This window comes from Staurois parvus, unplaced genomic scaffold (genome assembly GCF_062004578.1).
Source record: "Staurois parvus isolate SC_StPar_1 unplaced genomic scaffold, SC_StPar_1.0 ptg000291l, whole genome shotgun sequence".
Lineage (NCBI taxonomy): Eukaryota > Metazoa > Chordata > Amphibia > Anura > Ranidae > Staurois > Staurois parvus.
Window position 1 is genome coordinate 9,851,256 of NW_028318087.1, and position 24,595 is coordinate 9,875,850.

The 24,595-nt window shown below is 40.1% G+C and overlaps 1 protein-coding gene across 1 annotated transcript in view; it reads right to left on the reverse strand.

The window, feature by feature from the left end:
* Positions 1 to 22,304, reverse strand: part of CHUK (component of inhibitor of nuclear factor kappa B kinase complex) — a gene marked incomplete at its 5' end in the record, with an annotated part of 40,434 nt that extends 18,130 nt beyond the window's left edge. Inside the window, 5 exons of the mRNA XM_089682470.1 lie at positions 290 to 413; positions 1,545 to 1,647; positions 3,280 to 3,474; positions 3,603 to 3,738; positions 22,156 to 22,304. Coding sequence (XP_089538596.1) covers positions 290 to 413; positions 1,545 to 1,647; positions 3,280 to 3,474; positions 3,603 to 3,738; positions 22,156 to 22,304 — 707 coding nt within the window. The remainder of the gene's footprint in view (positions 1 to 289; positions 414 to 1,544; positions 1,648 to 3,279; positions 3,475 to 3,602; positions 3,739 to 22,155) is intronic.
* Positions 22,305 to 24,595: the final 2,291 nt, after the last annotated feature.

Consider the following 24,595-nt stretch of genomic DNA (forward strand, 5'->3'; position numbering starts at 1 on the left):
GCAAGTGCCACAGGAAAGCCTAATCTGTGTGCCCTTCTGATCTTGGTTTTACTTTATTACCAATTATATGCTAAAACAAAAACGTTTTCTTTAGTTTTAGATAAAGCAGGGAAGATTTAGAGTCTCTGACAAGTTTTTTTGTGGTCTGTATCTTTGATGGGTAGATTCACCCCCTATATTCGTCCTGGTCAAATTATATATTTTCTCTATTATTTTTTTTTTTTTTTTTTAAAACTATCTGGCTACCTGTATACCCTGTTCTGAATAGAATCAGATGCTGAATACTTACATTGCTGCTCTTTGTCCCTGGAAAAGACGGCTATAGTCTTCCTTCAGCCCAGACACATAGTGAACAGCCTCTGCCCACACCTTGCGCAGCTGTAGTATGGGAAGCTGAACTCTGCTGTCCTGTACTACACAAAATGAAAAAAAAATTTGTTTTTTTTCTATTTGTGATCAATGGTTAAAAACCAGACACAAAGTAGATTAAAGCATTAAAAAATTAAAATGTAAGACAATAGTATCATAAAGCTTAAAGCACACTAAACAAAAAAAAAAAATTATATATATAGTTGCACTTCCTAAAATTTGTACTTGATATTTATGTTCAATCCCTTGAATTAAAGCTCAAAGTGTATGCTTCAAATTCATTTGGATGGTTTAATTTTAATTCATTCCGGTGGCATACAGAGCCAAACGTATGAAAATTGTGCCTGTGTCCAAATATATATGGACCTAACTGTATATAATTATTATTATAAATGCTTTAAAGTATAATTGATGGCAAAACTTTTTTTTTTAGTGACGTGAAGATGGATTAGAAAATCTCACTCACTATTTGTCCTGTGTACCATTATCATCAAAAGTGAAAGAAAAACCCAAATTGTGGGTTGCCCCTAGAAAAATCATAGGAGGGGAAAATTTCCAATAGGGACACCCAAGGAATTCCCTTAATTTGCAGAGATTTTCTATCTGTTTTGGCTATGGGACAGGAAGTGAAGATAAATCTTCCCATTAGAACACAGATGGCAAAAAAATAATCGGACAGTGGTTAAAACCCTCCCTTCCTCTATCCAAAAAGAGAAAAAAAAAAAGTTTTGCCTATAGTTTGACTTCTCTCCTTGCAGCCAACTGTTTATATGCACTGAGAGACTACAGGTGTAAATGGTGACAAATGATGAGCCAAAGTGAAAAAAATAATAATCTCCAACTCCTCTTTACACAAGTATGTTCCTCCCTGCTGGCCTCTGGATGGCGCAAACTTTGATCAGTCGCCTGATTACTGTTCCTAACGCAAATCTGATTGAATGTAATCAACCAATTTATTTGCAAAACCGCATAGCTAAAATCTACACTATCCAGTGGCCAGCTCACCTGGAACATTCACATCTAAAAAGGGTGCCCGGGGATAATTTCTTTTGCTCTTGCTCAGCAGCATAACAGTACTATAACTGGGAGAACTTCAAGGAACCATGGGAAATGTAGTTTTTCGATCAGAAGGAAGCTAATCTGTCACCAACCCCCTCCCATTCCTATTGACTTACCAATATAATTTACACATTCTGATAGATTTCTTGGTTGGAAAGGCCCTTCATAAGCAGTCTTGCTCTTATCAAACAAATATACCATATAACTGTCCCAGCCTCTCTGCAGAAAATTAGAAAATAAACAAACATGGTATATTATATATGTTTAGAAATTCTTACTCTTAAACCCCCCCTCCCCCCCCCCAAAAAAAGAGACATTCATTTCGTATCTTTATTCAGAAAAGTACAGATAGTAAGATTACTAAAATAATCTGCAGCTCACAAGACCCTCATTATCAAACAGGATAGGTCGACATTATCTCCTTACAAAAATAGCTCAGCTAAACACCAGACCAGACATTTTAGAAGTTAGTTAAGAAATGTGTGTCCTATGATTCAGCTGTACGACTTGTGAAGGAAAAATTAATGGTAGCTAACAGGGAAAGTCTGATCTATGCACACACTGCTCAGGAAAGGGACCGGTAGCCGTGCCAAACCTCCATCTTTCTCTCTGCTGCAAAGTGAAACAGGGGCATTTACTGGCTATGTACTCTTACCTAACCATTTAAAAAAAAAAAAAAACGGACGTCAAACTCAATTTCATTGCGGGCCATACCAGCATTATGGTTGTCTTCAAAGAGCCATTTGTATTGGTAAATCTATATAAATTTATCCAGGACTTGTTGCCCCCCTTAGAGAATAGATACAGAAACTCAACCACACCGTCTTTGCCAAACTGCATCGAACGGTGGGTGTGGCCAGATTACAGTGGGAGCATCTTGTAGGGGCAATAAATACCAAGAGTACATTCTGTGCAGAGTTCAGGGGTGTGCTATGTACAGAGTTCAGTAGTGTCCTATGAACAGAGTGCAGAGATCAAGGGTGTGCTATGTACTAATGCAGTTTCAGAGGTGCCCTATATAGAAGGCTTCTGTGTTTACAAGTGACAGTGGTGAACGGAGAGCAGAGGATGAGAACCAGAGGTGGGGAATGGAGTTCTTCCACACTCTGGCTGAAAAAAAAAGCCCTGGGTGTGTAGGCCACATAAAATGGCCTGACAGGCTTGATGGGGCCCATGGACCATGTGTTTGGCATGTTTTAAAAAGGACAAAACCACTGCTACACTCTATGAAGTTCAGAAATTATTGCTTAAGCAATCAAAAGCTTGCAGTAATCCAGAATTATATTAAGTGGAAAGGGTTCTGAAGTAACAAATGAAAAAAAAAAAGAAGTGATGGGTGAGCAATTTTGAAGAAAGCCTGCTGTTGTCCAGCCTTGTTAATAAAGTATGCAGTAATTTATTTACAGCACTTCAGTTTGTGTCTTTCAAAGATACTTGCCTTCAGCCTTTAAAAGTGTAAGTCGACTTTTGTGAGCTCTGATGCCTTTGCTCATCACTCCCTACCAGCAACACACCTACTTGTCCCCCCCATCCACCAAGATCTTTGCTGTGTGGCCTGCACGGCACCTACAGCCCCTTCATAAAAGATGTTCAAACTTGAGTCCTGCTCCTTCCTGAGCATGTGTACCAAGATCTCCATGTATTGCAAAGGGAGACCTATACTCTGGAGGAGTAATACAAATATTCAATTGGAATTAATGGAGAATGCAATGAGCAGGACTTGATGATGAAGATGTTCAAGACCTGCGCAACAGGGACAGTAAGTGTGTTTTTCAGGGGTGATGACAGAGCCCATTAAAAGTGTGTTTACACTTTACATGATGTCCTACATAAAAGTATTGCAAAGCTTACCACTCCATCTATCACACACTGGGAGGCAGGTTTTCTGGGGTCAAGAGACACCCCCATTTCAAGCAGCAACTCCTGATTGCAGGTATTAATTCCAGTCTCTTTTTCAATGTTGGACTGAAGAGAGTGTAAACTTTCCTCAGGTTGTAGGAGGAAAGAGATGATCTTAGCAGATGTCATGTTCAAAATGTGTACAATCTGTAGATGAAGTATAGAGGAATGAAAAATACAATGCACCACCATTAGCGTTGCAAATAGTTATTGACTACTGTAGCTAGAACTGATAATTTCAGGTCCGTTACACACAAAAGAAAAGCCCAACGTACCTTTAGGTTCAGAATGCGATCCATTAACACAAAACAACGAGGCCGACCGGAGTGCTCATCAATTCCACCTCCGCGTTGCTGGGGGTCCCAGTTTAGTACAAGCTGTAGCCACGTCTCCAGGTGCTCTACCATGATGCTTCCAAAAACAAAAAAATAAAAAAAAAAAAGTAAAAAACATCATATTTCCTCATAAGAAGCAGAAAATTAAAAAAAAAACCTTAGTGAAATTGTAAAGGGTTATTTTGTTTTTCTTAAAAATAACAAACATGTTATACTTACCTGCTCTGTGCAATGGTTTTGCAGCCTCAACCTCCTCTTCAGAGTTCCTCCGCTTGCGCTCTTGGCTTCTCCTTCCTTCATGTGTCCCCACAGCAAACTGCTTGCTATGGGGGTCATGCATGTGGGTTTGATCCAGAGCCGGGCTTTGTGCATCTACACACACACACACACACCTTGGCCCTGCCCCCCCCCCACTCCGCTCCCACCTCACAGGATTTGATTGACATCAGCAGGAGCCAGTGGCTCCCGCTGCTGCCTCTAAATTCCACGAGGAATTGGTAAATATAAAATTGATCATATAGAGCTTGTGTGGTAAGACTGTAACTTATATGGTGAGCCTAAAGATATACATATATTTATATTAAATACACACAGACACTGATCAGCTATAACTTTATGGCTACCACATAATATTCAGTAGGTCCCCTTTTTCTGGCAAAACAGCCCTGACCTGTTGAGGCATAGACACCACTAACCCCCTGAAGGTATGCTCTGGAATCTGGCACCATGCTGTCAGTAGCAGATCCTTTAAATCCAGTAAGCTGTGAGGTGGGGCATCCATGGATCTGACTTGCTTTTCCAACACATCCCACAGATGCTCAATAGGACTGAGCTCTTTGGAATTTGGTGTCCAAGGCAACACCTTTAACTCATTGTCCTGTTCCTCAAACAATTCTTAGACCATTTTTGGAGTCTGGGAGGGTGCATTAACCTGTTGAAAGAGGCCAGTGCTATCACAGAAAACCATGAAGGCGTGTAGTTGGTCAGAACAATGTTTTACGTAGGTTGTACAAGGAACATTCACACGAATGGCAGGAGACAAGGATTAACTTAATCTGTCATAAAAGGTATGGTTTAAGACTTAAGATATGCCATCAGAATGATCAGACCACTAAATTGTTTTTCCTATCTGATATGCCCTATCTACCGGATTGCGCATGGCAACCCTGTATGGACAATATTACGGCGCAGTTCTGCCTTCTTAATTAGCAAAGATCAAAAATATTCACATTTCATTACAATGTTCGATGCCAAAGAACTGCTATCTTGGAGGTTATAGGGTGTGAGATCATTTAATGCCCATATATGATCAGATTATTTCACAAAATGTGTAAATCTTTAATATCATTCAAGATTTCTTCTATCTGTATGGGTTCCTTAATTTAACAACCAACGAAATGACTTTGTGTATGTTCTTTTTTGCCCTCCTACACCAAAGTAACCAAACCAGTTCTTTTGTTTTAAAGATTTTGTGTTCCCTGTAGGTTTAGTGAAAAGTCAGTTCTTCCTATCTCAGTAAATTTCAAGCATCTCCTCAAAATCTTCGTGGCCGACACTGAAAATTACAAATGCTTGAAATACCGCCCCCTTCCTAACAACTATACTAACTACCCTGTGGAAGAAAGATGCATATTCTCAAGTGGTTCCAGTTCGGTCATGTGATCTCCCTTGTGTGAGCCAGCCCTGCTACAGAGGGGAGAGGAGAGAGCGTTCTGCTCAGCTGGAATGCCTGAGTGGTGGCATCAACCATAGGCTTACTATGGGCCTCAGTTGTCAGCAATCCCTCCTCTCCCCTGAAGTTGCTGCTTGCTGACACAAGGGAGCCGATCATGTGACCAGACTAGAGTGGCCTGATAAAAGGTAAGTGTACAGATCATTTTTCTACAGGGTAGTTAATATAGGTGTTAGAAGGGGGGCGGGAGCGGTGTTAGGATTAGTTCGTATAAGTGTGCAATTCCACTTTAAGAGTCCTATATCAAAGTATAAATCTGTAATCAAATGGTACAGAAGACAAGAACAATAAAAAAGAAATACAGCGAATTGCATTGGTCACAGGGTACAGCACAGCAACCTATTTTGTTTCATTTAAGGAAAAGTCAGAATTGATTTAAGGGAAGCAGCACAATATGGTAGCTGTAATTTATACTGTAAAAAAAGAATGCAAAGATATACAGCAATCATTCATAACATTATAACCACTGACAGGTAAAGTAAATAACATGGATTATCTCACAACTATAGCACCAGAAAGTTGGGGGGACATGTTAGGCAGCAAGTGAACATGTTGATGTATTGAAAGCAGAAAAAAAAAAATAGGCAAGCATAAAAGTAATGGCTAGACAAATGGGTCAGAGCATCTCCAAAACTGCTACTCATGTGGGATGTTCCTGGTCTGCAGTGGTCTGAACCTACCAAAAGTGGTCCAAGTAAGGAAAACCAGCAACAGATACCACAGCATACTTTCAGAGGTCCATACCTTGATGGGAGGTCATAATGTTAAGGCTGATCAGTATATGCAATACTTTCAGCGCAACTCTGGAGAAAGTAGATGATATTAATTCTACCTAGCAGAGAACACCTGTTTCAGGACTCAGGATGAGGAAAAGCTCACAAACATTGTTAGAAAATTCACACAAGAGCTCAAAGAGGGTCCACACACATACATAACATATTAGGGATGCACCGAAATATATCGGACGAAAATAGCCCCATCAGCATTTTGCCGATAGGAAACATTTAGTCGATACAGGGGGCTGTGTGTACTGCAGATGTGGCTGTTTAATCGCCTCCCACCTGCCATATAAGGTAATGATGGGCGCAAGGTGGTTCGCTCATTGTGGGAGGACGTCATATGACGTCCTCCCATTGTAACCTAGCATGCGCAGCTTCGGGGAGCGCGGCGATCGGTGGTGCGCTGTGTCCCTCAGACACAGAGGATCACCGATCAACGGAAAGAGCCAAAGATGTCGGCTTGGTCATGTGATCAGCTGTGTCCAATCACAGCTGATCACATGTAAATAGGGAAATGCCAGTTATCGGAATTTCTCTCCTCACGAGCTGTCACACTGACAGCTCGAGAGGAGAGCCGGTAATCGGCATTACTCAGAGGGGACATGTGCACTGATAATCAGGGCACTGATGATCAGTGTGCCCTGATGATCTGTGTAGCTCCAGCAGTGCCACCTGTCAGTGCCCATCAATGTCACCTGTCAGTGCCCATCAGTGCCACATCAATACCACATATCAGTGCCTACCAGTGCACATCAATGCCACATATCAGTGCCCATCAGAGCTGCCTTTCAGTGCCACCTATCAATGCCAGTCAGTGCCACTTATCAGTGCTGCCAATCAGTGCCAGTCAGTGATGCCTATCAGTGCCAAATATCAGTGCTGCCTTTCAGTGCCCATCAGTGATGCCTGTCAATGCCCATCAGTGCCACCTACCAGTGCCTCCTCATCAGTGCAGCCTATCAGTGTCCATCAGTGCAGCCTCATTAGCGCACATCAGTGAAGGGAAAAAAAAAAAAAATCACTTATTTACAAAATGTTATAACAAAAACTAAGAAAAAACGTTTTTTTCTTTAAAACTTTTAGTGGTTTTTGGTTTGTTTAGCAAAAAAATAAAAAACTGAAAAGGTGATTAAATACCACCAAAAGAAAGCTCAATCTGTCTAAAAAAAAAATGATAAAAATTTCATATGGGTACAGTGTTGCATGACCGCGCAATTGTCATTCAAAAAGTGTGACAGCGCTGCAAGCTGAAAATTGGCCTGGGCAGGAAGGGGGTATAAGTGCCCTGCAGGCAAGTGGTTAAAGGCAGGAGAGGAGCAGTGTATACAGTGAGCTACCGCTAAACGTCACTGGCAGTTTTTAAATGTAAATTATCGGCTATTTGTTTTCCTTCACTAAAAATTCAAGAAGGAGTTGTCATTCTGCCCACCACTAAAGGAAAACAAAAGGGCAGGATCACTGGGTAATTTAACTGGGGGACCCCGACCCTTTGTTTCTTTTAGCAGCGGGGAGAATGACAACTCCTATGTGATCCTAATAACATCTTAAAGTTAAACAAAATAAATAAAAATACACATGAAAAGTAAGAAAACAAAAAAAAAAAAAAACAAAAAAAAACAAAAAAAAAAAACACCTCGAAAAAGAAAAATTTTTTGAGCCTCCCCACATACACTTTGGTTTTCGGCCACGTGCATTCTGAATTTTTGGTATCGGTTTCAGCCTCAGAATTTTCAATTCAGTGCACCACTAATACATACCTACATACATACGAGAGGGAGGATATCAAAACAGATTTGCTGATCTGTTAGTTCTTTTTTGACAATGCTCCAAGATTATGCAATCTAAATCACTTGCTGCACTGTGAAATAATGAGTAAGCCATAACCGTCATCATTAGAAACAACTTCACTGGTCTTAGCAAAGACATAAAAACAGGTATTTTAAATTGAATTGGTGGGAAAACAAAAATTTAGAAGAGTCAATGAAAGACAAAGCCTGATCCAATTTTATTTTTAGAAGCTGCAGCTCTATAAAAGCTACACCATCTTCCCCTATTTGTGCATCTAGAGGGAAAAAAACTGAGCACCCGAGTCCATAACGTTGTTAGGTCAGCCAGAACTTCTGGCAACTGCTGAACATAGGATGCTTTGTGTTACCAATATTCTACCGGAATCTTCTCAGCTGTATGGAGCCAGCCAGGATCCCTACCAGAAACCAGACTTATGATGTTCAATGTGAGCATCAAACAAGGTCAAGGGCTGCCTATAGCAGCTCCACAACATTCATTTGTCACTTTGGTTGAGAGTAGAAAAGAGAAACGATAGAGTAGAATAATACTTAACCCCCCCTCCCCAAACACTAAAGCACTTATAAAAGAACAGGGAACCCACGGGAAATCTAGGTAGGAGTCTCCTCTAAATATGGGGATTTCACCTCTTAGGCAGTTGTAAATGGAACAAGGGTCCTTGAAAGATAACCCTCACCTCTTGGTCTGGTGACAACGCTAAAATGTTGGGGACTGAATCTGCCCTGCGGGCACACATACAGAAAGAAAAAACAAAACAAAAAAAACACGCACACCATAAAGAAAAGCATTTAGCTATACAGGTCAAATCATAGTTTCATTAGCAAGCATGAGAACAAATGCTTGCACCTCTTCAGCACCATACAAACATTAGGCCATTGCCAGATGTGCAAACACTGTAATGACTTTTGGGGACTATTTCTTAAAAAAAAAGAAAACCAAAACATTATATTATTTCAAACTGGGAATCCTAGCTGACTGTGAGAGGTTAACCTCCTTGATTGATCAACTGCAGGTGACCTTCCAGGAGCTACCATAACCAATGAGGGAAAAAGCTTGTTCAACACACAATATCACTATTTGAATTTCTACAGGTGATCAAACAAAGTACCAGAAAATTACAATGGTGGTATCTGATTCTGGTTATTCCAAGACCTTGCAGATGTATGTCATCTAAACAAGTACCATTGTCTATGGGAAGCTAGGAGTTACTTCAATTACAGGAAACTCAATTATAGGGAGTCAAACATCTCACAAAACCTTGGAAGTGTGGATTCCCAAACAAGACTTTTTGAGCCGACAATATACTATTATCCACTGAGGTCAAAATATAACTGGCTGTTTACCCTAATTCCCACACAATAAACAGGTAAACAGAGGGTTTTTCCTCCTCATGGGAACCTCATGCCTTAAACAAGAAGGTGAAACTTAGGTCATCTAAAAGCTGAAAACTTGATATATCTACCCACAGATACATTATCAAAAGGCATATTACCAACACTTTTTATCAAGGGAAAATATCTTTGAGAAGGTTAGGTATTGCATTCCACTCAACTAAGTTTGAAGTGATGAAGCAGAAGATGATTTGTGAATTGGGGTAAATTTTATATTTCCAAAAGAAATCCAATACAGTTAAATATCAGGAAAATGAGAAACCAAATGTATTTACATCTTTCTATGGTCCTTATCCAAGAGTTAGTAGTGAAATCAACTGTACTTGAATAGGACATATATTTGATACATAAAGAGATTTTGTTTCTATCAAATGAGTCATCATTAAGACCACCAATTCATTTGTGATACCGGACTGTCCCCAGTGGACAGGTGAGGAATCTCTCTAGATGCGCAACTTCTCAACCGTCCAATCATCAAGTCTGTTGGGAGGTCTTTTTGGAACAATGGAATTGGAGGATATAAAATGCCAAACACCAAAAACTCAAGAGAACTCACAAACTGATGAACTCACTTGCTCACCTGATCACTTCAAGACTTCTAATAATCACTTCACTTCTTCTGAAAGACTGCTACTACTTCTAGATCACTTCTGAACTTAATCTTCCAACTATTTCTTCACTACTCCTACCACTATATACTGCACTATACTCACTTGCTACCTGCGGCCATTTTGCTGAGAACTTCCAGCTGCCATTTTGAAGGAAGAGAGTTCCACCAGAGACGCTCATGCTCAGTTAAATTTTGGGAGTGGTGATACTGTGCTAGATTATATTTTCTTTGACATTTCAACTTTCTAAGACTTATAACATTTATTGTGTGTTTAGGAATATATTGAGAGATATATATATATATATCACTAAAATTGTTTGATTTTTGGTATCAAGATTATATATTGCATATTAACTGATTTGTAGTTTTGTTGTAGTGCAATTTATCAGAGAATACTTTCTTATATTCCTATGGCCAGGGAATATGAGAAAAAATTTCTGAAGCACTATAAGATTAATCCCTCAAAATTTAGGTTTTCTTATATTTACTATGATCTGAAATCATATATTGTTTGATCATATAGAAATTAGCATATCATATTTTTGATTGTGTGTACAAGTATACATTTATCACCAGTATTTTGCGTTTGTATTAATATATATATACATTTTGTACATAAATAAATTTATTAAAAAGGCAAATTTTGTTTATATGGTACGAAATCATATTGGTAAAAGAATTCAAAAGGTATATTATTAAATTGTGATCAAATTATTAAGGTGTCCAAGATATTGGTTCATTAAATATTTGCCGTATTTTAAACGGCTGGAGGCAGTGCAATATTTTGTTTAAGGGAGAGGACCCCGCCCTACGTATTTAGAATAAATTATTACATAAACCACCACAGGATAAATTTGGAGGCACTGCTGAGAGCCAAAGAAATCGTACCATAATACAAAATGCACTGGTGATTATATATTTATACACATTGTCAAAAATATATTTTGTATAAAAATGGCATCCAGTAACCACGGATCCACCTCTTCCAAGCATAGCAAGGAAAAGGTAGCTGTTCAGAATTTTGAAGAGGAAACTCCTAAGAGAGCTAGAAAAGTCCGCGATGCTTGGCAACGGTATACAGAATGTGCGGTAATAGATCATCTCCGCCAGAGATTAGATTTAGGGGATAGCACTGAGGAATTAGTAGAAGAAGAGAAGGTGCAAGCTCAAAGCACATGAGGACCTGTTTAACCAGAAGGGTCGGGTTGTCAGGTTTTTATTAGCATTTTCTGAAGCAGAAAATAATAAAAGCTGTGACAGACTTTTCCTAGAAGCATGGCCCATGTTATGGTTTATCAGCAGTGAAGCTGCCCAGCAAACGCCAACTTTAAGGAAGGACTTGTCAGAAGCCCGCCACCTTTTGAAAGACAGAGATCAGGAAATGGAGTCATTGAGGGAGAAGCTTGACCATACCTGTGTTCGTCTAGACCAGGCATGTCCAAAGTCTGGCCCGCGGGCCATTTACGGCCCAGGGGTCGGTTTAATACGGCCCTCCAACAGCCCTCCCTGCTCTATGTAATGTGGCCCTCCCACGGCCCTCCCTTCTATGGCAGACAGTCTTCTGCTTGAGAGCAGAGGGCACTGCGCATGCCTGACTGCGGCGCGTTCTCCCTGGTCTGTGTAAATGCGGCTGTCGCACGGCCCTCCCTTCTGTGGCAGACAGTCTTCTGCTTGAAGGCAGTGCGCATGCCTGACTGCGCCGTGCTGGGAGCGACAGAGGGCGGTGACGTCAGGGCCGGGCTTCTAGCATGAAGTGTGTTTCTCTTCCCCTCCCGGCTGCCGAGCAGAGACTTCAGCTCCAGCTACCTTTTTCACCCTTCACATTAGTGCAGGTAAGTTTTTTTTTAATTTATTTTCAATACATTGTAAAAACTCAGCTGTCAGTGGATCTTAATGTTATGAAATGAAAAGTATGTCGTTTGCAATTAACTTGGCATAAAATAATTTATTTGCATTTAATTGTAATGGTTCAAAGAATGTTTGGAAAAATGTTCGGCCCTCCACCATGTTCACTTCATCCAATCTGGCCCTCTTTGAAAAAAGTTTGGACACCCCTGGTCTAGACGAATCCAAGGAACATCAAGCTAGCTTAGTCAAAGACATTCAATATGCTCAAGGTTTATATGAGGACAGTTTTGAGGAACTAAAACAATTTAAAAAGAGATATCAAGATTTAAAACAAGAAGTGGAATTCTTTAGATCATGAAGTATATCCCCTGTTGAAATTAAAAGTTCATCCAGGGGATAAAAATGATCAGTCAGAACTTGCTTTTGTAAAATCTGAGCAAAAAGCACTGGAGGAGCAGATTGTCAGGTTAACTGCCCAAATAAATGCTGGGGTCCGGAAGCGGACCAACCCAGTTAAGCATGAGGCTGATGAACGGGGATACCTGTATCACAGTGAAGCAACTGATAGTGAGGCAGAGACAGACTATAGGTCGCCCCCTAGGCTCCCAAGATATACCCCAGAGCATGCAGAGGAAGAATAAGAGGCTTCATATAGGCAGGAAGGGAAGTCCCGGGGGTCATTCAAAAGATATGACACCCCAAAAGGTCATTAAGTTTTTGAAAGACACCGTTTCTATTTTCACCAAGAAAGGGTCCCTAGCGATTACCGATCATATTGAAACATATGAACAAACCTTAGAAATTCTCGGCATTAAGGATGACCGCACCAAAATTGGATTATTGCCATGGGTGTTTGGAGAAGGCCTTCAAGGTATCAAAGAATTGCCGGTATTTTTCTTCAATCAGTCCTGGAGGGAGGTAAAACACAGGTGCCACATGGAATTTGGGCCCTATAGAACTGTTACCTCTGCCAAGGCTGCGGCCTACAATTTAAAGTGTGGTCCTAACCAAAGCCCTTCAGAATTTCTGTCAGTCCTCAGAAATGCATATTTCCTGGCTGAGAAGGATCCCAATCCCGACCAGCCAGAATTCAAGACTCTATTTTATGAAGCATTACCTGCTTACATAAAATTGGGACTTGCCCAGGATTACAGAAAGGGACGCTCTCTTGATTGGTTGGTGAAAAAAAGTGACTATTTGTTCTCGATCCAGCAGTCCAGTGAGAGCGGGATAAAAAGAGAGCCCAAGAATAGTCCCAAGATAGTGGCAGCCACTACCGTTTCCCCTCCAAATCTAAATCTGCAGGCGGAGAAGAAATCTTATGCGGAAGTAGTCAGTGGGGGTAAACCCAATGGTTCCCCTAGATTTGCACCTCAAACCCAGCAAGTGAAGGAGGCCCCTAGCTTTGCACCTCAAACCCAGTGGGTGAGGAACGATAGACAAAAGCCAGGGAGCTACGGTAGTGGAAGTAAAAAGAATAAAAAGGCATAAAAATGCCCAGTATAGTGATGAGAACCAAAAGTGGTCATCGGTATCCTGGGAGGTTCTACTATCCTCACCAGTCCAACAGAGAAATTTTTATAGAAACAACAATTTTAATAGGAACCCTAATTTCAATAGGAACCCCAATTTTAATAGGAACTCTGACTTCCAAAGATTCCCTCAAAACCAGGAACACCCTCAAGCTCAAAGGGTGGATACAGTAAACCAGGTCCCCCTCAATTACAGGGAGAACCAGAAACCTCAGGGAGCAAGGCCATGGCGTCGGGACCTGAGCGGTAGTTCTGACTCAGAGTCACCTAACCAGTCCCATCCACAGTACAACTGCAAGTACAGAAAAAGGGAGAATCACCAGAATGCCTCCTCTAAGCGATTGAGCAAATAGAGGTGCAGATCAGCAAAATGGCTGAACAAATGGAAAGGTTTGTCAATAACCATTCTGCCAATCCTTTTTTAGGAGCAGCTTCTGTGACCAACCAAGGGTCACAGAATTAATAAGCAACCAAGCCTTACACCAACAGGGGAGAACACTGAGTGAGATGACAGGAGATGTGTGTCCCATCCTTGACACGCCCACTAATGGAGAATCTAGTTCTCTGGGCAAGGGGGACCAATTGTTGGTTATTAATTCCTCTCCTGTTTTTCAGTGTCCATCCATTTCCCCTAATATAGTCGCGGTGTCAGAAGTCATCGTGATTGACAAGCCAGACGGAACACCAACTTCTAGTTGTGCTTCCGTCTTGAAACAGTCCAGGAGTCCCGCCAGGAAGGATAAGGGTGATGTGTCTGCAACGTGCGGTGAGATAAAACCAATCACATGTCACTGAAGGGCCCACAGATCTTCAACCACACTAATTTCATGTGTGAGCTGACTGAATCTGATGGAAGATATTATGCCATAGTACAGGTGCAGGATGCCAGTGATCTTTCTATTGTAGGCCTAATAGACACTGGATCCCAGGCTGCCATTATGTCACAGGAACATTTTAATAAAGTGGCAAATGTCATCCCCAATAAGCCAAAACTTAAAAGCTTTGACAGTTCACTGATTGGCGTAGGTGGAGATCCTTTACAAGTCATGGGTACAGCCTGGCTTAAACTTAAACTGGGTAATAAGGAACTGAGACACCCCATTATTATTGTCAGTATCTCCCAGCACCACATGATAATCGGGATAGACTTCCTTAAAAGGCTCAACACAATAGTTGACTGTGTGAACCAAGTACTGTGGTCACAAGTAAATACCCCGATTAAATATGGGAAACTTAAAACTCCCCATTCCCGGCACCACTGCCACCTGGTGGAAGAAAGGCCTGGTTCCTTGGAAATCCATTTCAGGAATAGTCAACTTCCGGATGTCACGGTTATCCAACCTGATGACCATAACCCTACCAGAAGAGATGAAGATCACATTTTTAAAATTCCCTGAAATAAAATAAAAGATATTTCCCTCCAAGATGATATCCTTACTATATCTTTTCATCAGAAGGATAAATCAAGGAAAGGGGGGAATCACGCCCAATTCTTGACAGGTATTGAAAGGGTTAACAGTGATTTATTTATCCCTATCCGGATAAATGGTCTTAATAGGTCAAATTATGCCAAACTAGATTTGAGACAGGAACACAGCTTTATAAGCCATGAGCTGATAAAACACCTGACCGAAATGGAAATGATCCATTTCTCCACACCTCAGTGTCATTGGATTTCAGACTCCATTGAGGATTCTGATGATTATAATTCAATAGCTAGGTGTCTATTAAACGTCACTATAGGGAATAAGACAGCCACCCATGTGTTCCTAGTCTTGGATAATCCCCAAACTAAAATTTATTTTGGCAATGATGTGTTACATCGCTTTGCAACACAAGTCGACCTAATTGACTGCTTATGGAGTAGACTAAAGGGGGACCCCAAGAAATACCAAAATCTGGACTTAGCCTTAAAATTCCAGCAACAGATGCCTTATGCTGTTGAAGTCCAGGTAGCCCAAAGAATTACAATTCCTAAGGGCATAAATAATTTCATACTCCCCATCCAAGTTAAAAAGGACATAAACTAAAAGGGGTCAGATGCATTGGTATGCCTCTCCCATAAGATGCAGGGGGAGGGACTGAACATTACACATACACCCCTAGTCAACACACATCAGTCCCCGATGTACATTTACCTACATAATCTCTCCAATCAGGACATCGGCTTACCCAAGGAGACCCTCATTGGTCTAGTGGTAGAGACTGAGTATCACACTTTTGGAGTCACTAACCAGGTGATTGGACTCATCCCCGATGAATATTTATTGGAGGAACAATTAATTGAACAATCGTTCCATTCATTACCAGAAGGTATCTTCACCGTAGAGTCCATTTATCCCTTCGATTCTAAAGATGGTACCTGTAGAATTGAAGAGACATCAATTGTCTTTGATCAACCAATCAAAGAACAAGAGTACCCCAAGGAACCTGGATGGCAGGAGAACCCACATCACATGCCCAATGACCTCACCACAAAACTTGAAGAGGTCTATGCAACAGGACAGCCGGAAAGCATTCCTGGATTCAAGGAGTTAGTTGAAGAGATGGTAGCCCTAGCCGATGCGTGTTCCAATGATCTTGACCGAAAACTGCTCCGAGAGCTTCTCCTTGAATTCCAGGAGATCTTTGCCAAGGATTCTTACGATTGTGGGACTACGGACCTACACATCGCTAAGATCCAAAACAGACCCAGATGCCCCACCAGTATTCATAAGACAGTATAGGTTGCTGTTAGCTTCCTATGAATCTCTAGCTGAGATTATCAGGAAGTTACATGAAAGGGGTATAATAAAGCCAGTCCACAGCTCCTATAACCACCCTATCCTAGGTATTTTAAAACCCAACGGACAATGGCGTTTGTGCGCTGACCTCCGTCAGTTAAACAAGCGTGTTTACATGTCAGGATGGCCTGTCCCATACATAGACCAATGTCTAGCCCAACTCCAAGGATCCCGAGTTTTCACAGCCTTGGATTGTGCACAGGGATATTGGACCATTAAGGTGAGTGAGGAAGACCAATACAAACTGGCTTCCAGTTTTGGCAACCGACAGTACTGTTGGGTGCGTATGCCTTTCGGATTTATAAATTCCAGACATGAGTTTGCTGGGTTTATGCACAAGGCCATGCCAGATGCCCTCGAGCGGGGGATGTTGGCATATGTGGATGATATCCTGATCAAAAGTACTGATATGGCCAAGCATATTACAGAACTTCGACACGTTTTGGTCCAATTAAAAGCAGCAGGGGTTAAACTATCAATACAAAAAGCCCAATGGTGTCGCACAAGGGTAAATTTCCTCGGCCACGAAGTTACCGCTGAAGGTTTGAACCCACAAAAGAAGAAGGTTGAGGCGGTTCTAAACTGTAAAGTCCCTACTAACCTTAAAGAATTAAGATCATTCCTAGGTATGGTAAATTACTCGCGTAAATTCATCGATAATTACGCCGAGATAAGCAAGCCATTGCTTCACCTACTAAAGAAAGATGTTGAATGGTCGTGGTGTAAGAAACAGGAAGATGTCACGAAGGAGTTGAAGTAACGTCTCACACAGGCCCCATGTCTCGTGTATCCAGAGGGAGGTAAAAACTTCTATCTAGAGACAGGGTTCACGCAGGTAAGTATGAGTTCTGTTCTTTAACAAAAACAAGATAATGTCAGTAAGGTAATTGCCTATGCAAGTAAAACATTGTCCACGGTAGAAATAAAATTCAGTGACTGCAAAAAAGCTCTATTATCCACCGTGTGGGCATTACAGAATTTCCGCAGCTATATTGAAGGAGAGAGAATCATTATAGAAACGTCACATCAGCCTTTACAGTATTTAAAGACTGAACGTATCAGGGGAGGAAATGTGTCTAATAGCCGCATCACTGCTTGGACTTTGTCTTTGCAAGGGTGGCCTCTTGAAATTTGTTATAAACAGAACAAGAAAAATCCAGTAGCCCAGGGCCTAGCTGAACTCCATGATTGTTCCGCAACTACGCCTGCTACGGAGGCCCCGGAACACTGACTTTTTTGGAAGAACAAGTGTTATGTTCCTACAAGGTTTATGATGAAGAATACTGTAAACAGCTGCCGTGTATATATATGTAGATGGTTGTGCTTTCCACCACAAGGATAGAGAATAGCTCCAACTAGTGGCAGGTATTGGAATTGTTTGGACCCAAGGGGGTTTATTTACTAAAGCTGGAGAGTCCAAAATCAGACTCCCTTCTGCATAGAAACCAATCAGCTTCTAACCTCAGCTTGTTCAATGAAGCTTTGGCAATGAAACCTGGAAGCTGATTGGTTTCTATGCAGAAGGGAGTCTGATTTTGGACTCTCCAGCTTTAGTAAATAAACCCCAAGGTGTCACCCCAATGTCTGTGGGATACAAACTTGGACCAAAAAGCAGTCAGGCTGCTGAACTCACTGCAATCCTAACAGCAGTTAAGATGGCTATAGAGTTCAACATAAAATAATGTGCCATCATAACTGATTCCAATTATGTCAGGAATAGTTTTGTGGAATATTTCCCTAGGTGGAAACGAAACAACATGACAAACAGCAATCACAAACCCGTAAAACATGGTAAGCTCTTTTGTCAGATCGATGAGCTGGTGAGATCCAATGAATTAACCCTTTATTTCAAAAAGACCAAAGGCCACTCCAAGGTCCTAGGTGCTGAAAAAGAAAGAAACGATTTGGCTGATTCTCTAGCCAAGGAAGGAGCAATCACCGGTGACTTACTAGACATAGATCATCTCTTAGGTACCGTGCAGATTGAAGCTATCACCAGGCAACAGGCCAGAACAGCTGGTGATCCTAATGTGTTACAGTGGTGTCACGATTCTCCTAGTGAGGATTTAATTACTGCCCAAAAAGAAGACCCAATAATTGGCTTATTTTACAGACATATAGAAGATTCCAAACAAAATCCCATTAAATCAGGAAATATGTACTGGGAAAGAGGATTTACGTATTTTAATGAAATCCAAATCCCAATTCGCTTTGTACCAGGGATTGTTGATACAAACCTCAAAGGGTGGTATCCAACAATGGGTCGTCCCACTTAAATTTAGAGGTTTAATGTTACAGCATGCCCATGATGCTCCTACTTCCGGCATCGTGGAGAGAAGATCACATATGAGATCCTGCGGGATGATGCTTACTGGCCTCATATGTTACATGACGTGAAGGCGTACTGCCAAGGTTGCCTAATATGTCCCCAGTTTCAACCTACTAAACCAACTCATAGAGCACCTCTCCAGAAAAAGGGGGATATGTATGCCTTGGTCAGACCTTTAAATGGATTTTATTGGGCCCGTAACAAAATCTTCACGAGGAAATCGATATATGTTAACAGTTACATGTTTATTTACCAAGTAAATAAAAGGAAAAAGCTGCAATTAGTGCTAAGACATACTATGATCTCAAAACCTCCAATAAGGAATATGAGATTGGGGACAAGGTCTATCCATACAACTTTGCAAGAGACCAGATCAAGGAACGGAAATTCCTTCCGTCGTGGAAAGGTCCATTTTCCATTGTTGACAAGATTTCCCCCGGTGGCGTATAAATTACATATTCCCTGGAATGTGAAATCAGTGAGAGATGGGTGCACATCAATCAATTACGTGCTTGCCATCCAAAGTCTCAATTGCAGTTGTTGGAAGACTAACCCACCAGTTCCTAGCTGGAGATATTGGAATCATTATGGAATTTCCTCTATACATTTTTCATTCACCTTTTGCCTTACAGGATCAAGTCATATAATATTCTGTGTATCCAGTACTTAAACTGTTCGTTTTCCATAATTTAGTAATGAAGGCCCAGACGATGACCAGCCCCTAGAAGGAAGCTAAGGTAGCTACCTGATGTCCTGTGGGAAAGACCAGACACCAGCGATCGATCCGGAGACGACAACCTGAGGTCCCAGACCACTAAGGCCCAGTCCAGAGGAAGAAACCCGCCTATGAGACAGTCCCAAAGACCAGTCATGCAGAGGATCCTATGGAACCTGATGTGGGTGTGCCCGCCAGGCCGGCCTCATCGCAAAACCAGGATTGTTGTCAGGAATATTCGTCCAAGGAGCGCCCGAGTTCAATTCACAGATAAACCCAGCATCACTGCTGCCATTTCATCATTAAGAGACTACTTAATTCCGAAAGTACCATCGGAAAAATGATCCTTTACCCAATCACACCATCTAAATGACTCTCAAGAATGCTAACTTATCAGTTGAGAACTTTGATGTCACCGGAGAAGATCAACGGTCACTTTGATCAAAAGTCACACTAACAATTTGCGAAACATACACCGATTTTTACATGTCCGTCTCCCAAAAAAGGGGGATATGTAATGACTTTTGGGGACTATTTCTTAAAAAAAAAAGAAAACCAAAACATTATATTATTTCAAATTGGGAATCCTAGCTGACTGTGAGAGGTTAACCTCCTTGATTGATCAACTGCAGGTGACCTTCCAGGAGCTACCATAACCAATGAGGGAAAAAGCTTGTTCAAGACACAATATCACTATTTGAATTTCTACAGGTGATCAAACAAAGTACCAGAAAATTACAATGGTGGTATCTGATTCTGGTTATTCCAAGACCTTGCAGATGTATGTCATCTAAACAAGTACCATTGTCTATGGGAAGCTAGGAGTTACTTCAATTGCAGGAAAATCAATTATAGAGAGTCAAACATCTCACAAAACCTTGGAAGTGTGGATTCCCAAACAAGACTTTTTGAGCCGACAATATACTATTATTCACTGAGGTCAAAATATAACTGGCTGTTTACCCTAATTCCCACACAATAAACAGGTAAACAGAGGGTTTTTCCTCCTCATTGGAACCTCATGCCTTAAACAAGAAGGTGAAACTTAGGTCATCTAAAGCTGATAACTTGATATATCTACCCACAGAGACATTATCAAAAGGCATATTACCAACACTTTTTATCAAGGGAAAATATCTTTGAGAAGGTTAGGTATTGCATTCCACTCAACTAAGTTTGAAGTGATGAAGCAGAAAATTATTTGTGAATTGGGGTAAATTTTATATTTCCAAAAGAAATCAGCTATTCCAATACAGTTAAATATCAGGAAAAATGAGAAACCAAATGTATTTACATCTTTCTATGGTCCTTATCCAAGAGTTAGTAGTGAAATCAACTGTACTTGAATAGGACATATATTTGATACATAAAGAGATTTTGTTTCTATCAAATGATGAGTCATCATTAAGACCACCAATTCATTTGTGATACCGGACTGTCTCCAGTGGACAGGTGGATACGTAACTTCTCAACCATCCAATCATCAAGTCTGTTGGGAGGTCTTTTCGGAACAATGGAATTGGAGGATATAAAATGCCAAACACCAAAAACTCAAGAGAACTCACAAACTGATGAACTCACTTGCTCACCTGATCACTTCAAGACTTCTAATAATCACTTCACTTCTTCTGAAAGACTGCTACTACTTCTAGATCACTTCTGAACTTAATCTTCCAACTATTTCTTCACTACTCCTACCACTATATACTGCACTATACTCACTTGCTACCTGCGGCCATTTTGCTGAGAACTTCCAGCTGCCATTTTGAAGGAAGAGAGTTCCACCAGAGACGCTGATGCTCAGTTAAATTTTGGGAGTGGTGAGACTGTGCTAGATAATATTTTCTTTGATATTTCAACTTTCTAAGACTTATAACATTTATTGTGTGTTTAGGAATATATTAAGGTTTTATATAATTATCACTAAAAAATTGTTTGATTTTGGTATCAAGATTATATATTGCATATTAACTGATTTGTAGTTTTGTTGTAGTGCAATTTATCAGAGAATACTTTCTTATATTCCTATGGCCACGGAATATGAGAAATACTTTCTGAAGCACTATAAGATTAATCCCTCAAAATATGGGTTTTCTTATATTTACCATTATCTGAAATCATATATTGTTTGATCATATAGAAATTAGCATATCATATTTTTGATTGTGTGTACAAGTATACATTTATCACCAGTATTTTGCGTTTGTATTAATATATATATACACATTTTGTACATAAATTTATTTATCAAAAAGGCAAATTTTGTTTATATGGTACGAAATCATATTGGTAAAAGAATTCAAGGTATATTATTAAGTGGTGATCAAATTATTAAGGTGTCCAAGTTATTGGTTCATTAAACATTTGCCGTATTAACACGGCTGGGGGCACTGCGATATTTTGTTTAAGGGAGAGGACACCGCCATACATATTTAGAATAAATTATTACATAAAACACCACAACACGATCTGTCCAATTAATGGACATTTTTAAAAAACCCTGTTATACAAACAGGTGTTCGCACTGGGCACACTTGCATGTTAGCCCAAAAAATCCAACCATTACTTAACGAGCTTGGCCAGAGGAATGCCTTGACATGTACAAATGCTCCCCAATCAAATCATAAATGGTCAAATTGGGTGTATGTTTTCTGTAGCGATCCTAAACACACAGGTTCTAAACTTCTACCAAGTACAGTACTATGCAGTAAACTATCCCATCACATCAGTATAAAAATATAGCAAAATAAAAAATTATGATGAAGAATTTTTAGTCATTGAAGAAAAACAAAAAAGGTTGGTTTGGCAAACTATACAAAATGTTGGTGGTACTGTAAATAAAAGGCAACAGTGAGATATACGGTGGCCTACACCATGGGGACACATGATAAATTATTGGGGTTTAGAAAGGCTTAACATACAGTTTCAGTCACATATGTTGAAAAAGTTGATCAGCATTCCAACATACCTGCTCAAGTTATTGGGTTGTGGCAAATCGGTGCTGAACCTAATTTCACCTGACATCTCCTCATAAGCATAGATGTGCTTAGGATCCTTCTTCTTGATCTTTTCGTGCCTAGTACAAGACAAATGAAGTTGTATATTAGAATATCCAGGCTATCAGACAGCTTTAAATACAGTCACAGTAAGAAGAGTGTATAGCACCTGCACTCTGATTACCAAGCGAACTATGCAATTAAAATGCTTCTGTAACTAAAGTTAAATTGGATAAAATTTAAATGAAATTTCACTTCTGTTAAACATGTGAGGAGCAAATTGATATGACACCTTTCTAGAAAACAAGCAGCCTAAAGCAAAAAAAACAAAACAAAAAAAACAAAAAAAACAAAAAAACCTAAAGCTGAACTCCAGGTTAACAGGTAAATACACAGATGAAACAGTCTCCTAGATCTGCCTGGAATTCAGCTTTAAATGAGATCTGCAAGGAAGATAGCGCATTCCCTGTCCTATTAGTAATGGACAGTCAAAAGTGGCTTTGATCGCCTCCCGCTATATACATTTTTTAAAAAAATATAGTACATTTGCATCTCTACTATCAAAAAAATAGAATTTATTTAGATTTTCAGTTAACCGCTCCCTGACCGCCCTATAGCAGAACCACTGCTACAGGGCAGCAGCGCTGCGCGAAATCACGTACACATACGTGATTTTGCATTCCCGGATAGGGGGCTTGCGCCACGCTCCCCTCACCGCCATTGGCGGCTACAGCTGTCGATCACCGGGTCCTGGCCGGAGATTCCCCACTGGCACCCGGCGATCGCCGAGAAACACTGACAGGAGAGAGGTCTGTATGTAAACAATACAGATCTCTCCGCTCACAGCATCAGTATGCTGCTTTGTGTTGCTCTGCATAGCAGAGCAATACAAAGCAGCATGCTTACATAGTAAAACAGCACACAGATGTTAACCCCTTCCTGCCCAGTGTCATTAGTACAGTTCCAGTGCTTTTTTATTAGCACTGATCACAGTATTAGTGTCACTGGGGATGTCAGTGGCAGTTAGTTCCCCCCCAGTGTCAGAATGCCCGCTGCAGTCCGTCTATACGTTGCTGATCGCTGCCATTACTAGTGTATATCTATCTATCTATCTATATATATATATATATATATATATATATATAGAGATATAGTGACAGTGTGGCAATATGTCACAATGTGGAAAGGTTATTTCACCCAGGATTCTCAACAAGGCAGGTTGAGAGGCTCCGGGGTACGTGTTTGATACAAAGGAAAGTGGATTTTCACTTTCCTCATTTGTTTGTAAGGTCCATTTTGGGACCTGGAGCCTGGAGATTTCAAAGCGATTTGGGAGGGATGAAATCTCCAATCCTGGGACCAGGTTTTGGGAATGGCCAGGAGACTGATTGGGCATGTGTGCCTCGCTCTCTTCTAGAGTCAGGACCAGAGTTCTGGGCTCCACCCTGGCAGACGGAGTCAGGAGGGCTCCACCCTGGCAGACAGGAGGTCTCTGCCTTGGGAGTCAGGAGGGCTTCACAAAGGAGAGGTGGAAGCCAGACTAGCTGTGTGCTAGTGGGCAGCTGTGTACGAGAGCCATATTTTGGGAAGAGCCTGCAGGAGACAGACGTAAGCCTGAAGAGAAAGGCCAGAGGAAGATTGTTTATATCTGAGAGAGCCAGGAGGCTGAATCTTTTTTCGTTTATATTGATGATAGATACCCATGCATGGGAAACCTCTTATGTTATTGAACTGTCATTTAAATAAAAGTGGGCTGAAACGGCCCTTAAAAAAAAGCAAGCGAGTTGCTGTGTGCGTTACAAAAGCTATATATATACACATATATATATATATATATATATATATATATATATATACACATACATACATACATATATATATACACATATATATACATATATATATATACACATACATATATATACATATACACATATATACACATACATATATATACACATACATATATACATATATACACATATATATACACATACATATATACATATATACACATATATATACACATATATATATATACACATATACACATATATATATATATACACATATACACATATATATATATATACACATATACACATACACATATACACATACACATATACACATACATATATATATATACACACATACATATATATATATACACATACATATATATATATATACACACATATATATATATATACACATATATATATATATATATACACACATATATATATATATATACACACATATATATATATATATACACACATATATATATATATATACACACATATATATATATATATACACATATATATATATATATACACATATATATATATATACACATATATATATATATACACATATATATATATATATATACACATACACATA